The sequence below is a fragment of the Pseudopipra pipra genome, chromosome 4 (assembly GCF_036250125.1).
Source record: "Pseudopipra pipra isolate bDixPip1 chromosome 4, bDixPip1.hap1, whole genome shotgun sequence".
Lineage (NCBI taxonomy): Eukaryota > Metazoa > Chordata > Aves > Passeriformes > Pipridae > Pseudopipra > Pseudopipra pipra.
The window spans coordinates 36,106,252-36,124,877 of record NC_087552.1 but is presented as its reverse complement, the minus strand read 5'-3'; the positions used below and the strand labels follow the sequence as shown (position 1 = coordinate 36,124,877).

The window sequence follows — 18,626 nt, the reverse complement described above, 5'->3', positions numbered from 1 at the left end:
GTTACTTACTTCATTTCCTTCTAACTCAAAAAACTCAAACTTCATTGAAATTCGGTACTGCGTTGGGGCGACCACCTGCCACACACAGTTTTTGTTTGGAGGATACTCTTTGGGCCACCCTGGTGTGGTTATAGTCCCATTTAGCTTTGTCAGGAGTCCTCCACAAGCAGCTGTAAAATTAAAAGAGCATAATTTCTTGACTGAAACCATGTTTTACTGTAAACAGAAGCACTCTGAGAAGAATCAGTCCTCTCATTACTTATAGTGCTGTAATGCCCAGACAGACTAATCAGAATCTTGTTTTATCATTCGTGGTGCAAACAAGGAGAAAGAGACAGCCCCTATCTTGAACAGCTTGCAGGTTTGTGAACAGAGATAAGTTTCAGGATTATACAAGGCGTTATCATATTCATTCTTTTCCCTTCTCTCCAGAGACTCTGGTTATTCTCTCACAGCCTTTCCCATGCAAGTCCTCTGACCTCACCACCCTCCCCAGGACCTTGACCACCTCTCTTCTGACAGACAGACTACTTAAGATGCATTTCGCATTTCCCTAGCTTCTCTCTGACTATTGATACAGACTCAGCCTTACCTGTCTCAGCTCATATAGCTGTATATGCCTCCCATAATCTACTAGATAGGGTCACTTCTATGGAATAGCAGTCACGTACACTTCAGTCATAATTACTTTTGCCGAAGTACAGATGTTCAAGTAATAGAGAAAATGCCCCTTATTTTCAAATATATGTCAAATAGAGACAACCACACAACAGAAAAGTACTGTACTATGTTTGTGAATGCAGTTCAGCTAGAAAAGGATAAACTCATTTATCTTTTCCATCTGTGTAAATTTTTTACATAAAAAAGGAAAGTAATGGGAGATTTGCAGGGGCTCTTGATCACACTCTGCTACATTGATACCATTACAGCACTATGGCAGCACTGGAAATCATCCACAAATCTCTTTCCAAAGAGCCGGAGGGGGGAAGATCTACTCAACTGCTCTCTGCTAACACTGAATTGCTTTACAAACTGGCTATTCTTATCTAGCTGATGATCTCACACACTGCATCTACTTCATCTAACACAGCTGGGACAACTCTCCAGTTACTGTGTCAAGGCTCATTTTTCAACTCAGACTGGCTCCCGGCTTTCCATGCAGAATGCTTCTTGGTATACATGTAAAGGTAATCTGATGGGGGTGCGTGGACTGAGACCCTGGGTCACACCATAGCGTATCAAAAAAGACCAGACATAGATTTAGAGTTAGCAGTCAGATGACACAAGATGTCCTCTCAAATGATACAGTCTGGATCAGGACAAGTACCGCCAGATTTCAATTTCTGTTTTTGAACGTTGTTCTATAGATTGTTGAGGCAATGGTGGGGAAAAAAACCCCAAACCAAAAGTTAAAGCTTTCTAATATGCTGTCATTGGGGGAGATTTGGATTAGAAGACCATCAAGCAAATTTCTGTGCTTGTTGACAGTTCAGTGAAGCATAGGGCAAAGTTTCTAACTTCTACTCTGGCATCATGTGTGAATTAGTACATGTAGCTCACTCCTTAAAGGCCCAAACTATAATTAGGACATAATGCTCAGTGTGACTAGATAGTGATTTTAGTTCAGCAGTCCCAAGTACTATCTATATACAGTGAGTGCCACCTGACATGGAACAATCATATATACACTTTAAGGGATAGCTCAGGGTTTTTGCTCTACAATGCACTGCAGTGCTTGAAGGGACTTCTTTTGCTAGAGTTGCTTTACTGTTTGGGCACAAGGGAGGTATTCCTTTTCTGTTTTCTTTTTACGAGTCAAACAGATAAGCTAAGAATAAATTTGTGGTATCCCTTAATTTATTGGTGTCTATGAATAAAAATCCAACAATAATTGGTGCATAATGATCAAGAGCTTATGTTTCTTTCCTTTCACATGAAATATGCATAGAATGCAAAAGTTCGATCCTATGTTTATAGACTTCCACTTATCAGATTTTTATTTCTCCAAATGATTATTTGAACACACTTTTCTCACCCTGAGAAGTAGAATTTGTTTCCAGCAAGAAAAGTCCACAATCTGATTAGGAGTGAGAATGATTTCTCAGAACTTTGAGGTGGACTAATGGATCCCGCTTTTTAGACCTGCCACTTCCCAGGCACACCCCAGCCAGAGGGATTGTTAAATACTCTGATTCTGAGACAGTGGCACATTGCTGGTAATTAATTGTCTCCTTATGCACAGCGGTAGACTTTGCTTTAGTGAGTATGAATAATGTAGTAAGTAGTATGAAGTCCTGCTTTGCATTGTTCCTGATCAACTAACAGCAAAATCCGCAAAGCTAAACTGCTGACAGACATCAGATGTACATGACTGCTGCAGACAGACATTACTCTGGCACCACTACTAAAAAGGGAGCACTTGGTTTTCCAAGTTGGATTGCACAGGTCTGCCCTGCTAGGACGGAGCATATAAAATGTGTAGCATTTCATTCAAGCAATGGCACCCTGAGAGCTTAAAGAGCCCACAGAACAGCAACACACTGTACCTTCACAACTCTTTTTGTCAGGACCAAGTTCATATCCAGGATCACAGGCACACTGGTAACTGCCCAGAGTATTTACACAGCGCTGCTCACAGCCACCGTTGTCAGGTTTGGCACATTCATCTTCCTCTACCAAGACAGGGAAGAATGTAAAAATGTGTTAAATAATTACCTTCCTTGGCTGTAACTGCTGTATCAATATTAACCCAGAAAGCTGTATGCATGCCATTGTAAGGTGCACTACATAACACACTGTGGTTGCTGACTAGAGGATTTTCAAATGCTTAGGAGACCCGCAATGGGAAAAATAAAAATTTGTCCTTTGTGGGGTTTGGGTGTTTTGTTGTTGGGTTTTTTTTGTGGTTTGTGGGTTTTTTTTGGGGGGGGTTGTTTGTTGGTTTTTTGGGGTTTGTTCATTTGTTTTTGGGGTTTTTTGTAGTTGGGTTTTTTTTGCTTTTTAGTTTTTTTAACAATGCCTACTGACAGCTGCAGAACTAATTTGTAAGCACTTTGTGGGCAGCATACAGTAATTCAGACAGCCATAATCTAAAGGTTGTATAAAGTATTGAAAGAAAGACAGAAAATCCACAGTAGGGTCACTTGAAGGGCACTTTATCTCCCACAGAATCAATCTGTGCATTATCCTGAATTCATACTCAAAAACAGATTAACAGAATCCTCAAATCCCAGGTTTTCATTCTACTGATATTAAAGGGAACAGGATGAATCAGGGCAAGGGAAGGGAAAGGAATTGTGTATTCTCTCTACTAGCTCTGAAGTATACCCATGAGATTCACTGCTAAAATATTCCTCAGATGTTAAAATATTGTTTCCTTACACCAGGACAAGTAATTTCTTAGGAATAAAACAGAGCTCCCCCTCTGATGCCTATAGCCTTCAAAGTTATAACTGTTTACACTCTAAACTGTCAGTTAGGGGAAGAAAAGCCACAGTTTGTGTCTTTTCAAAAAAGCAAAAATGTTCTTCCGATGGCATGACCTGTATTTCAGGTGTCATCTTGGCCACACCACTGCCAGTGGCTTTAATCGTGCCATGGGCAGCACAGGATGGGAATTACACTTCCCATACACCAAATGCTTCAGATATAGCTGCAGTTGTATGGCACCTTCCTCTCCCCAAAAGTCACTCAAAATTGGAGGAAGACTGTGAGGTCATTGCTCACTACGATTTCTCAGCTTTTTTTTTTTTCTTGCTTACAGAAAGTAATAAATTGATAAAGCAGCCTAATGCAGCAAATGGATTAGAAAAAAACCACATAATTTAGACAAAAAAAACCCCAAACAACAAAATAAAACCCCTTAACAGAAAAAAGTCCATTTGCAATTATAATGTTTGTATTTGATAATACAAGTCAAACAAAGCCACTTTTTCACAAGATTAAATATGTTTCAAAACTAAGCTGATTAACTGAACCTGAAGACAGTAGAAAGTTGCAATGGTTATGTTCCTTCATTCTTTGGATACATTTTACAAAGAGACTCAAATACCTCTATTGTTTTGTTTTGATTATATTGTATCCTCGGTAAAAAATATGCTAGAGACTACAGAACTACTACTAGTAGAAAGAGATTGAGAAATATTTTTAATATCCTGTAATAATTTTTCTAGTACAAAAAGAAGTGATAGGCTGTTCACAAATCCCAATAAGCTTTAACATTTACCTTTAAAAAAGTTAGCTGCAAATCCTGCTTTGTTAACAGTTCCATCAGAAACAAACTTCATCCACAGGGTATTAGAGGTAGATCTAATGTCTTCTGGCTTGTCATAGCCACAAAAGTGACCAATTAAAGGACTGTTTTCATTTGTTCCATCTCGAATTTCCAAGTAGTCATATGCACAGTTGTCATGTCTTTCAATCTGTAAAACGTAATTATCAAAGTGACCCATCTGAACCATAAATATCAAATATCAATCAGATAATAAACAGAACTGGAATTTTTCAAAGTTAAAGTTAGTATCTCTGTTTAGGGTTCAAACATCAGGAAGATGAACAAGTATCACGAACTTCTTTTAACTCTACTTGTTTTCTACAAGAAAAATTATTGAAATTTTACAAAGGACACAGCAGTCTAACTGGAAAAAAGTAACTAAAAAAGACACTCTCATGTCTAAGTTTCCTAATGTTCTGTCAAATTTCTACTCTGAGCCCAAGTCCTCTTTTCTCATGTACACTCAACAAGATTAATGGTTCAACAACTAAACAGGTCATAAATATCCACTGTTTTTGCAATATTAAAAAGCTTAATTTTTATTAATATGATAAGATTTTTAGATTCTTTCTTCATCCTCCACACAGTTAAAAATTTTGCATTTGTCACTATTCACTGATGTTGCAGGGAAAATGTAAAAAATTGCGTGCCTAAAGAGTTGGAGGCATCTGTAGGATTAGATTCAAACACACTTGTAAAATTATCAACTCTTAAATAGTCAACAGAACAGAGGACAAAAAAAAAAAAGTCATAATTTTTCTGCAGCTGATGTGTCTGGTTTCCATTGCAGGATTCCTGATTTCAGGTGTCATCTTTTGACTTTCTGGGTCAATGAGTGAATCTTTTCTGTACTGATGGAGAAACCTACTGAAAACAGAACACTTGAAAATTTCCCTTCTCACTTAAACTTTCTGCTGGATGACATCCAAACACAGACTAATATGTGAGTGGGCATGTGTGCATTCTACTTGAGTAACAAACCTTGTGCTCTTTATACATAATAGTATTTGCAGAGTCAGTCAGAACGGGAATTGCACCAGCGAGGAAAGCAGTAGCAGCCCAAATACGACCCTACATGGAGCCCAGATAATTTATGATACTTATCTTTACTGAGAGAGTATCTTTCCCAACAGAATTAAAAACCCTCATGAGCTGGGTTGTTTTACTGCCAGAATACCTTATGTCATTCATGCAATATAGCATCTTAGTTATAAAAGAATTAACTAGATCCAACCATTCGAAAATAACTCCTCTAAGAATACTATTGTTCAACTAACTAGCTGAATCATGAGGCAAGTTTAGGAATGGAGGGGGATGGGCACGGCAGCAGGATCACAGTCAGGTAAAAAGGGGTTGGAGAAGCCTCGAATTTCATTCAGAATATCCAAATTCTGTTAAAACAATAATGAATTCAAAACCAAGCCCATAAAAATCCACATTTTATCTCCAGAGTTTTTCTTGCACCTAAGGCGCACAGTTAGCGCAAGTGTTTGCTGCTAGTCTGCTCTTATTGTGCATTATGACCAACGCTAAGCTCAGTAACCACCACAGACTAAGGAGCTTTCACTTAGCATGTTAGGATTTCTGCTTTTCTTATGTAAAAGGGAAAATTGAGGGAAGGGACTGTATGATTTCATTGGAATTTAATGGCACTTATACTTAACATTTCTTTTTCCAACATTCCAATTCTTTAACCATTTACATGCATAATTTTCTCCCAGTCACTTCTCTGGCACAAACCATATTACCATTTATTGTAATTTCCTAGATGTTTCCTCAGGAATTGCCCTGGGCTAGAGCTTGAGTGAGAGTGAGAAAAGTCATGAAGATTTGTGGTGCAACTACCTATTGCTTATTTGAGTAGCAATTGTATGTTTACAATTAACGCACTCAGGAATGTATCTACCTGAGCACTGGTAAGTTTTTGATAATACCAATTCCATATTTTCATTAATCTAAATAATAAAGATTAAACACATTATATCATATTCCAATTTGGAACAAAGTCTCCTTGTTATCACTGTAAAAATCATACCGCACTCTGATGTAGAAAGAGGTGAACGGGTCCAAAGACCACTAATATCAGTGAAGGAATTGTGCATTTTCCCCACAGCTCCATGATCATTTCACTACTCAAGGCTTTTAATAAACATCAGTTTTTATTATGTTTCCATGTTTTATGGGCAATATGGAAATTATCATTATTCGCCGGCCCAGTATGGCTCTGAGTTGCATGTGTCAAATCCCCATTGAGGTGAATTAGTAGTTTATTTTCAGCGGATCACTTTATTTTGGGCAGAAGACAACAGCTAAAAATATATTTTGCATAGCAGTAAGTTTCTAAACTTCCTAAGACTATAAAAATCAACCAACATACAAAGTACTATTGATTTTCAAAAAGAAAAAAAAAAAGGTGGCCATTCTAACATTGTTGTCATTGTTAATTTATTTGTTCATAGAGTCAAACTGCAGTACAGGTAAACATATCTGCCTCAGGTTGTAGACTTTAATCATAAAAAGTGGCCTATATGCCTAGCGGAATCAGATCAGATAAATTTTATTCCCCGACTTATGTAAAAATAATTTAAATGAACACTATCTGCACCAAGATTAACAAGGCCACTCAAATGAGGCAGATTAATATGGATCAGCTCTACAAACCCTCTGGATTGCCTTAGCTGGTGAGACTGCTGCTAAAAAAAGTTCTTTAAACAAACAAACAAACAAACAAACAAAACCAACCTGCTAATTTTGAAAGATCAGTATAATAAAGGTGACTATAACAATCAAAAAGATGGAGTTACCAGTCCCAACATCTCTACTGCCATGCAGACAGTAGAAATTATAGTAGCTAAATAAGAAAGAGCAATCCCACACTCAGTAAAATGCGTTGCCCACAGCAGGCAAAATAAGATGACTCATTGATACAATTTGGAAATCTCAGCTTCCCTAGTGCTTTCCTTTCAGAGTGAAGGTTATTTATACAGTTATTTTTTCTAGTATTACATATGGATAACGAGAATTCCTCTTACTTAACTGTACCTTTCAAAGGACAGAGAAATAATTTTCCCACAAACACACTGCAATAAGTCTTTGGCCTGACATTTGCTTTCTTCAGTCTCAGCTGGCACAAAGAACTGTGATTTTTTAAACAACTTTTTGTTTTACTAGGCAGCGCACCAAGGATTCAGTCCAGAGAGGGACTTAGTATCAAAAAACAGAACACCTATGTTCAAGCACTTGGAGCTGAAATGGAAATCAGACCCAATGGTGAGTGTCTAGGCAAGGCACTTCAGAGCAGTTTCCAAAGCAACTCTCATTCTCAGCGGGGAGCCTGGTGGACGAGTCAGTAAGAAATACTGCAAGGACAGATATAACAGTCTTGTGCCTTTCTGGGGCACCTCATTTGATGCTCAAGGGCATCTTGCCACTCTAGAATTACAGTTCAGACTCTCCCTGGAAAAGTATGTAGCTTTCAAGTCCCTACTGTTGGAAATTTTTATTTTTTCCTTTCAAAACACACGCAGAAGAACCACCAGCTTGAGATTACTGCTGAACTGTACTTCTGCTCAATTTCCTCTTTCTTCTTATGAGGTGTCAGTCCACATGTTTCTCCTCTAGAGAGTGCCATAATACTAAATAGTCTGGGGGAAAAACTGGACATTTCTTCCTATATCCTTACCCACTTGCCTACTAAATTGGGCTGTTTTGCTGGTCCTTTGCTTCTAATTACTGCCTATATGGTGAGGCATGAGCATGCCACCTTCACACCTGTAAACAGTCCACAATTTGGTGATTAGAAAAAGGTCCTGAAAGATAAGCAGAGATGAAAGTTTAATTCTCCCAGAGGTGATATTGAATTGAGGTCAGCTCAAGTGATAATGTATTGCATGTGTAAACCATTGCTGAGCAACTGCATGGAGATCAAATATTGCAGCAAGTCTCTTTTGCAGAGGCATAGTGCCATTTCCCTTGTGATCACACTAAAAAATACTGTGCAGCAATGGAAGACTAGAGAAGTTCCATATCTAGTCAGTAAATTATATAAAAGCATTGAAAACACTGTTTATTTTTAAAAGTGCTTAAATAAAGAGATTGACATACTATGCTAAGCAATCTTGAGCCCAGTCATGCAGACTCTGAAGGGCATTTGGAAAACTGTTTGGGCAGGGAGACCTGATCTTATCTGCACTAGAGCTGACATTAATTCAGGATTTTAAAAAAAGGGAAAATTAAGTAGAATCTGTGAAATTATTAAAGTTTCTATACTTTATATTCATAATTGCTGTTAAGTCCCAAACCCTTACTCTCTCATGCTCAGATCTTTCATCAGTCATAGCAAAAGTGTGCTATAACCCTGAAGTCTGTCTGTAAGAATAAAAGGACAGGTTAGAAATTATAGCTATGTTTACTATACCTCTGTCTATGTACACCATAAAGCCAAAAAGTTTAGATTTTTAAAAAGTGTGCCTCATGTCATTACTGCTGAACTATATTCAAAAAAACAAGTAAATTTAAAGTGTTTTACTAAATTTGTCTACAAACTTTAAGTCAGTGTATAGTGTAGGGATAAAAAAGACGTATTAAATATTACTTTTTCTTTGCTATATAATAGTTTAACACTGTTTAGCAGTGTTATACTCAGAGAGATGTACACTAAAGACATACTAGTATGACTCACCATGGCTTTTTTCTTCCCTCACTAAATACAGGTTTGTAATCTGAATATAAGTAGTTTGGGGTTTTTTTCTTCTCAAAACAGATGCAAAAAACACAGTGCTTTTTCTCCAGACATATATTCCTTTTTAATAATAAGATTTAGCAAAGATAAAAAATCCTGGTTATTTAACAGAATATTAAAGTAGCCCTGCTGAACTGGATTATGTATTTGGTAAACTTTGACTATTTTCAATACTTTAAACATTGTCATTCAAATATCATAGAAAACATGAAAAACTTTAATCTTGAAAATTTCTGCGGAAGGGAAGATTTCATGGATTCTGGAGTTAATTTTTCATAGAGAATTCTTAAATTCGTTCACAGGTTTAATAAGTATTCCCTTAAATGTTACTGTCACTTATCCACTAGATGCTTTCTTGAGATTAGTTAAAAAGCTTTACCTCAAATGCTTGAAAGGTTAATCCTACATTGTAGTTTTCTGACACTGTTATTTTCCACACACATTCCTTCATTGGTCTGTAGTCATCAGGATAATTGGGAGACTGGATCTGGCCTTCATTTTTGTGGATTTCACCTCCACAGATAGCTGATAAAAGCATAAAATCTTTGTTGTGAATAATTTCCCCACACCCAAACTGTATTATATGCTCCCATTTTAAAACTAATAATAAGATTGTTCTGGAAAACAGTTAAATCTACTAGGGATAAATTACTTGAAACACAATCCATTTAAATTATTATATATATTTCAGTTAGCACATATCAGCATTTCTAATAGCTCTGAATATGTCTACAATGTTCAGGAAGACTTTGTAATCATGGATAATCTGAATCTATACATTTTACAGAATATATTTATGAAGTCAAAATAAATTAAATTTTTGTTCACCCTTGAAACATACTAAGTAAACATTATTCATTAATATTTATTAACCTTTAGAAAGAGACAAAAGAAGTCAAAATGTCATAAAGGTCTATGCATTTTAACCTACAGTTTATCACTTCAACCTTAGTCTGAATTTGAAGAAACAGCTAATATAAATAAAAAAATATTTTCATAAGAAGTACATGCATTTTTCAGGGTCGATTCTGATAATCATGTAAATATCTGTGAGTATCAACTGAATCATAACATTTACTACCATAGATTCAGTATTTAAGAAAACAGGCTCTATTTTAATTAAGTGAATGTTGACTTGCTAATATACTCGGTGTGCAAGAGTGCCTCTATTAACTAATCCCAGTGCATATGGAAAATATAAGTCAGATTATTCTGAAGAATACACAGAAAGTACTCAAAGAAATCTTTCCAAGCACTAAGCACAAAAACATGCACATTTAGTTAATTAAACAACTGGTAAAAAATGCTTATGGATACTATCAGTGGTTTCCCTGGAAAAGAGCTCAGCTGAAATCTGATCACAGGAGGAGCTTCAAAACGCACTGTCTAGAAAGTTAACATCTACTGTCTCAGTAATAAAATACAAATTTCATACTGGTTTGTTGCTGTTGCTAGTTTTGTTTTTTAATATCCCAAGGTATCCAGTTAATATTTTTCTTCCATAATCAAGTCATTTTTAATGCTATAAGAAGCTTACCTTCATAAATTGCTGCAAAACCTTTCCCAACCCAGTTACTGCTGCTGCGAAACTCGATCCACATCCTGCTGTCGGAGGATGCAAGGACTTCTGGCAGTTTGTCACCACAAAACCTGCCTAAAAACATGCAACCAGTAACTGCATTTTCTGCCGCCTCTGAAGCCAAATGCTGCAAACATTTATACAAGTGTTTAACATTATAAGCAGAAGTGGCAGAACCAACTCAGTGGAACTATTCATATGCTTATGGTTAAGCATATGTGTTTCTGTAGATCAGGACCTAATACACAAAGATTTTACTATAAAGCTTTCACTACTTCTTTTTATTGCAGTCAGGCTCACAAGTCTAAAACCTTAGGGGAATCAAGGAAAAATAATATTGTTAGAGATTGTTTCTATACAGACAAACACATGCATTATGGAAGGGAAAGTGAGTACTAATCTTAAAAGAGGAACAAAATCTAGGTCATAGTAATACTGCTCATTGTGTCTAAAGACTAAAGAGATTTAAAAACTAACATCTAAATGACCATATTCTACATTATCCTCTTAAATTCTGCCTAGGTGAAATTTCTGTTTGTCCAGGTGATAGGGAATGGGAGAAAAGTATAATTACTGTTTGGTCTTAATTTCTTCTTCCTTCTTTTCTGTTCAAGGCCCAGAAAATAGACATGCCGGTTAAAAAGCTGTTGTCTGTGTCTGGGCAGTAGCATTACGGGGGTAAAATCTCCCATATTTAATTCTTCTGAATGAAAAATAGGATGGCTGAAGCCTTTACATCTCAGTTGCAAATCAAACTTAATTCATTATTGCTTTGCATGTCTTTTCCCTGCAAGAGCAGGGAAGGACATACAAAGTAGAAATAGAAACAATCTTCTATTCATAATTTTAAAAGTACAGAAACAGAGCTCATAAGCAGAACTCTACACCAGGTGCTCTCATGCACAGTGAATGTGCTTATCATGTGATCCATGGATTTAGCATTACATGCTCTACAGATATGTCTGTAAACTATTTCCCCATTTCTGTGCACAAAACTCTGGCAGCTTCTTATTTTGACATCTATGAGCAAAGGAAAAAGTTACACAGTTAGTAGTTTGCATCTTTCCTCACACGCAGCTGCATGAAAGGAAGGTTTAAGGCTTGAAGCAAATAAGCAACTTATTTGAGGCCATTTAGAGGATTTTTTCCCATCCCCAAGTTTAGATACATTATAGACACCTAAAAACCAAGAGGTTTGTTGTGAATTCACCAGCAAGTCCATTGAGCCCAATGAGTGTGGTAACAGTAGACCGTGCAGCATTTAAGAGTTGCATACCAAGCAGAGGTGATTTTCTCCAGTAGCCGTCCCTTACTTCAATATAGTCGTACCAACAGAGACTGCTTTTGTAAAGGTCCATGGTGGTGAAGTTTAAAACTATCTGTAATCAGAGGAGAATATCTAAATAAATCAAGTATGATTAATATCAGAAAAACAATCACAACAACATTCTGCAGAACTGAAGCCAGAGTGGTCACCTGTAACAGGATTCCAACCATTTAGACACTTAATTAACCACTCCTCAATTATTTCTTCTAGTAAGTAAAAGTTGCTTGGGAACATGAAAAGTTTTTTTTTTTCATTTAATCTTACATACTTGATCAGATTTGAGACAAACTACTCACATTTAATTGCTCATGGGGAGCTTTTCACTAAGAAATAAAAAATTGAGAATGCTAATAAGGTAAAATAACTTGCTAATATAACTTTAAGTATGGTACTTCATAATTCTGCCAATTCCTCTTCTATTACATTCTGACTATAATCAACACTGACAGCTGTAAAAAAATAAAAGTTGTTTTATTTTAGTTTGTGCTTCTTTCCACTACTGTTTTGACATGATATTTTATTTTTAGATATGTAAATATTGACAATGATGGACACTAATTCTGAAAGCAAGATCACTAAAAAGAAATGGTATACGATCCCTTAATGATTTTAATGAAAATGTAATAAAGCTTTTTATATAGAAATCTGAGTTTATATAGAGTTTTATATAGAAATCTGAGAAATTTCTGGAACTTTTGAACTTGGTCTCCCAATTTTATTGAAAACATCTCTAAACAGGCATATTTTCAATACTTACTATGAGGACAACCCTTACATTGAATTACAGTATCCCTGTTTTAGAAATACTAATCCTAAACTGCCATAAACTTACACTTTTAACACAGGAATAGGATTCACCCTGATCACATGTTGATACAGTATCTACAGTTTAGACCCTCACTGGCTGGTATAGTCTTACCATCATGTCCTGTAATTACAGGAGAAATGTAAAGAGAGGGAGAAATCCAAACAAGAAGAGTCAAAGTTGCTCATATTTTGTATTATAAGATCATTTCCAATTAATACCTTTCTATGGGATTTAGGTGTATTTGGAAAAAGAATTCATCTTCTTCTGTATCAGTTCCTCAGTGTGTATAAATAAGTATTTCAACCTAACTAAAATACTTCACTATTCACATTTGAGCATAGAAGTGGTATTATTTTTAGCTTTGATCCTAGGAACTCACAATTGAAATCTGCCATTATAGAACAAACATGAATTGCTACACAGTGGCAAATACCTCACACTGCAAAAATACATCTCCATGGCAGCCTACGAAACAGCTGTGAGTGTCAGTTGAAAGGAGAGGAATTTACCCTTAGTCCAGCTGCAAGTTAAAAATATAACACTATAAATGGTACAATCAGTTCCAGACAGTCAGACAGGATAGTTTACCTCCATCTCTCAAACTTCTTCTGTGTTACATGCACCCTTTCACAGATATCTAAATCATGGGACATTTTGCCTTTACTACTCAGTCACTTCTTCAGGAACATGTATTGAAGAAATAAATGCACAAATATTATCAGAATTCCCAAACCACTTACTTACCATGTAGTTCTCTGTGAGAAATATTACAGATCTGGCTAAAAGTACAAACATTCATAGGCTTTACTCTGCTTCAGTTTTTTATTACATTTCCAAGTGCTATTTGAATCTACCTCGGAGGATGGCAGAGAGTTCATTCTCTCATTCACAGAGCAATTCTGGCTGTCCCTTGCAGACTTGTTCTCCTTTAACTTGTCCTTCAAATAAAGAGGCCACACCACCCACAAAACTTTTGTTCTTCTCCTAAGATCATCCACTTTGCAGGTCAGATTCCTTCTAAACTCTTACCTTCTCTTTGTCTCAAACCATAGGTAGGTATCTCTGTATCTAGCCACATTACTTAAAAACCCTACTGACCTCATCAGTCTCATCCTTTTCCACCCATGCTGACTTCACCCCAACTGTGCAGTCAGAGAGGTTCACAAGGGGGAGTCTTTTTATTTGCCCAGATGAGATGCAAACAGCTGGGTTAAGGCAGGCTACCTTCCAGAGCTGTTAAGCTAACCCAGTTGGCTCTGTTGGAAGCAAGCTATGGAAGCCATAACCTATACCTCCTCCATTGTTTCAACTGTGTAGAGCCTGAAGGTCTCTCATCAGTCTAGCCACAAGTTTGCCGTTTTCCGTGAAACAGCTGAAACATCAGATTTCTCTATTCTTTTTTGGAAATTTGCCTTTTTCCAAACCTTAGTTGCTAGGAATGGGTTGGGGAATGGATGGTTTTACTTAGGTGTGATCATGTCAATGTCTCAAAGTGCTGCTATCTAAGTGGAAATAATTAAAATTTCATGAGCCTCCTCGACAGCCCCCACCTTTGAAACTACATGAAATAACCTTCACAGCCTTTTCTCACTCTGATATGCTGAGGTATTTGATGATATAGCAATTTCTTAACATTGACCTGAATCCATTACCTGTACATAGGCAGAACCCCCAGTCTGTCACAGCATGATTTCTGGTCAGGAACCAAAAAAGTGTAAATATATTTAAGATTCTGATTTGCAATTCTGCAAGGTATTAAACAGAGCTACAGACAAGGCAGAGCTTGTTTAAAGGGGACAGAACAACTAAGGGGCTCCACAGGAAAAACAATCAATGGGTATTTGTCAGCACAATTAAAGAATTACTGATTACACAGCAGATTCAGCTGTGCTACTGCAGCTTCGGAGAGAATATATCATAACTCCTACTACCTGAGATAAGAAGGCACAAAATATATAGAAAACACCAGGTAGTACTAAGTTTTCTGTAGGTGTCATTTTTTCCCTATATCAATCTAAGATTCTTCTGTCCTATTTTATCATTCATGTAAAACCTTAAGAAAAATTGAAAAGTAATGTAACATTCAAAAGGGCAGATTCAAACAAGACACTGGCACAGTTGCATCTCCCTATGCCAATAAAATTTCTACATACCAGAAGGAGGGATTTGCCCTGGAGGAGGGCATACAGCATTACTAACACCACCCTTCCTTAGAGATTTTTCTGTGTATAGATATACTGTGTACAGCTGTTTACCATATAGTCTTAAATCTCAAAAGTAAAAGGTGAATGGACTGCCTCATGGGAACGCACACATTTTAGGTTGGGCTGGCAATTTACAATGTCTTATGAGTAGAAGGAATTCTGCAGCTAATGCATACCACCGCAGTTCCATCCTTCATTAAATTTCTGGCCATGAAAGACCAGAAGAGTCCTTACTTGCAGAAAGAAGCATGCATAAAAGCCCGCTGAACTATGCTCAAACATCTGTGCTATATCTCAATAAATAAGAGACAAGAGCTAGACAACGCTTTTTCAGTTTATTTTTAGGTGACTAAAGTGCTCACTGACATTTCATAACATGATGTGATGTACTTATATGTACTCTAACTTCCACACAACATTCCTGAGATTTAACAGGGTCAAAGCAGAAAAGCAAGAAAAATTTAAATATATTTTGATTTTCCCTTCATTATGTGAATGTGTTATCACCATCTACTGAGAAAAATTGACACCAAGAATAACGCATATCCAAAGTACCGTGACATATGCATTAGCTAAGATTTAGACATCATGGCTGCAAGTTGGGTCCTTTATCTCAAGACAGCCAATATCCTATGGGAATAGCATGGACAAAACAGACTTTCTAGCACAAATATCATTTACTTCGTTCTTGCTGAACTATATGGAGATTATGAGAGCTGGAGACCATAACAGTGCCCTATGGACACAACTTGTCATGTCAATTTTAAGCTAGAAAATTCTGCTTAGAGTTTTCCCCATTTGGAGCAGCAAGTAAGATGGAAAGGGAATCAGCCCTTTTACACTGCTGACTTCAAGACAGGGGCTTTCCCCTGTTAAGCTTTTTTACAATATAACAGTGCTCCAGTGGTGGTTGCAAACATAATGGTAACACAAATGTATTACAATTACACTAGTGTCCACAGATAGGCTGACACAAAATTGGAGTATGCTATGAATACTTAAGCATGAACACTAACTATTAATATTGTTTTCAAAAGCAAATAATTGTAGACGAACATTTTTTTTTTTGATGGAGGGATGGAAAAGAAACCTAAGCCATTTTCATTGTTATCCCAACAATGTCTAAGAAGCAACACAAATAGTGGGAACATAAAACGACCTATCTACACTAATTTGCATCCTTTGTGTAACCTGTAGCTTATTCATCTGTTTTCATTTGTTTTTCCCTGACAACCTGTACAGCCACCCACGCCCTCCCAGCACAGTGTCTATTTTTCCTCCTGTCTCTGGCTCTTGTCCAGAGGACGGCAAACACTTTCCAAATAATTTTACTTTCAAACCCCACAGTGGCAAATGCTCCTACAGCTCCTCAGGATCTATTAAAACATCAAAAATATATATACTTGGCATCTACCAGGATGCTGACCTGAAAGCAACATGGAATAAAGTAATACGATCAGGAGAAAACTATGTCTGATATATACATAGTGGAAGACCACTGACTGAAATATATGGGGGCAAATGCTAGGTTTCCTCTTTGGAATTTTCAGTACTGAGTCTCATGTTAGGTTCTGTAGTTGTTCTTTAGAGTCTATATTTTAGTCTATAGTATTTGACTGCTTAATATCAGCCACTGTTTCATGTAATGAAACTTACACCTTTTTTTTCCTGCATAACTTGTCTCAGCTGAAACTTTTCATCACTCCCTTTATCCTAATTTATTTTGAAGCAGCCTGATATTTGAGCCGGTAATTTAAAACAAGATTCAGCTAGCACATTTTGAAAGTGTACACAAGAATAACAGCTTTTGCTTTCACTAGGATGGCACACTTCTCTCCCCAAGCCCATTTTTTTCCCCACCTTTTTTCCTGTAAAACTGATCCCAGAAAGTAGAACCATATGCACTAGAATCAATACTAGGGAACACCTACAATGACACTTTCTTTACTTCATGTTATTACTGTTCATTTTAGAAATGTCTTATTTAACACACTAAGCTTCCTTAGTTATAGCCCAGCTGTCAGCCCAACACAGCTCAACCAGTTTGCCTGAGCCCATGCTGGAAAAACAAACATTCAGTAGCCTGAACCACCTCTTCCATTTTACACCAAACCACAAACTGAAGTAGGAGCCAGTTTTGAAGGGATTTCATCATGAAAACATATAGCAGATTGAAATGATATCTTCATCTCCCAAGGACATCCATTCAATAGATGATGTGGTTCTAATGCCACAGATCAAAGTCAAGTCAATAGTACATAGTTGATGGTCCTGTTTTTTATGACATACCATTATTTTCAATTATTATTCATATTTTAAACTTAATGAAAAGCTAAAGAAATGTAACATTTTACTCTGAAAATAGTATCTGTGTTAACTAAAGAAATGTTAAAATACCTTCTCTCCTGGGGTCACAGAGATTCTCCATATGCAGTGTGTGTAGGAAGGATAACCATTTGGAAATCCAGGAGAAGAAAAGTTGCCTGTAGATTCTTGCAGCGTTTCTCCACAGGCTGAAAGAAACAAATTACAGTAAAGAAAATGAAATATAATGTGCCTAACAGAGAAAAAAGCGTCTTTCCAATATCTACTTAGAATACATTTAATTCACCAAACCAGTTAGTTGACAATTTATTCAAAGCAATGATTTTAAGCCAGTCTGACATTCATTCCATTTTACACAGGATATTTTTATTCCATGAACTATTTCACTTGTGTGTTGTCTGATGATATAACCAAAATTACAGCAGCCTCAAAAATATCATTGCTGTCAATCAACAATGCTGCAACATTGTACCTATAACTACTTTGGTAATAAAAAAAAAGGTGGACACAGACATATCCTTTAGGAACTAAAAGAAACACTGGCACAGCATGATTGGCACCACATTGAAATTTTGTCAGTGGTTTCATTTAATTTAGTACTTTACTCACATGAGAGACTGATCTGACCTAAACTCACTCATTTATATTGGTATAGAAAACTAAATCCTGTATTCAACAAAGTCTCTTGCAGGAGTGATTTGTAGATATATGAGTATTAAAAGCAAAGCAAATATAAAATCCTAAAATACCAAAGCGCTTTTATATTCTTTATTGTTGAAGCTTTTAGCACCCATCTCTCACCTGTCAATCATGCTGCTAGCTGCTGTTGAACTGGTTAATAAAGTCTCTTCACACTAAAATATAACATTGGAAGGTCCTGCCATTCTCCACCATTAAAACAGATTTTGGTACAGTGTCACACCTCAGTCAGTCATCTTTTTTGACCTTAAGCAAATTGTTTCACCCACTAATTTTGCAGATGTGATACAAGATATGAATTCAAGAATGAATATTATCCCATGATTGACAGCATAATCAGATCTGCAGTGCTTTCAAATGACAGTGCTACCATTACCAGCAGGTGAACAACTGTATCATCAAAATATCAATGAATTATAAATGATCTGGAAAATCTTTAAATAAAAGGAGACAAAGGAAGGGATTTTTTTATGACAAAGATAGACAACACAGCTGTAAAGGCTGTCTTATTAAAATGCATCTAAGATGTAATCTGACAACTACACTGTAATATCAGGCGTAAATTACATTCAAGGCATTAAATATGCTCTCTGACGCTCAAATGGTTACCGTGATGAGGAAAGAAAGGGAAGACTGGCACAGCCCTCCAAAAATGTAATGACTAAACCCA

The 18,626-nt window shown here is 36.6% G+C and overlaps 1 protein-coding gene across 4 annotated transcripts in view; it reads right to left on the bottom strand.

Moving 5' to 3' along the window:
* Window positions 1-18,626, bottom strand: part of TLL1 (tolloid like 1) — a 131,249-nt gene that overhangs the window by 24,179 nt on the left and 88,444 nt on the right. For all 4 annotated transcript variants that reach the window (XM_064652416.1, XM_064652413.1, XM_064652414.1 and 1 more), the window contains 7 exons: window positions 17,330-17,445; window positions 11,870-11,972; window positions 10,552-10,668; window positions 9,394-9,539; window positions 4,226-4,421; window positions 2,547-2,672; window positions 10-170 (listed from right to left, as the gene is read on the bottom strand). In XM_064652416.1, coding sequence (XP_064508486.1) covers window positions 10-170; window positions 2,547-2,672; window positions 4,226-4,421; window positions 9,394-9,539; window positions 10,552-10,668; window positions 11,870-11,972; window positions 17,330-17,445 — 965 coding nt within the window. The remainder of the gene's footprint in view (window positions 1-9; window positions 171-2,546; window positions 2,673-4,225; window positions 4,422-9,393; window positions 9,540-10,551; window positions 10,669-11,869; window positions 11,973-17,329; window positions 17,446-18,626) is intronic.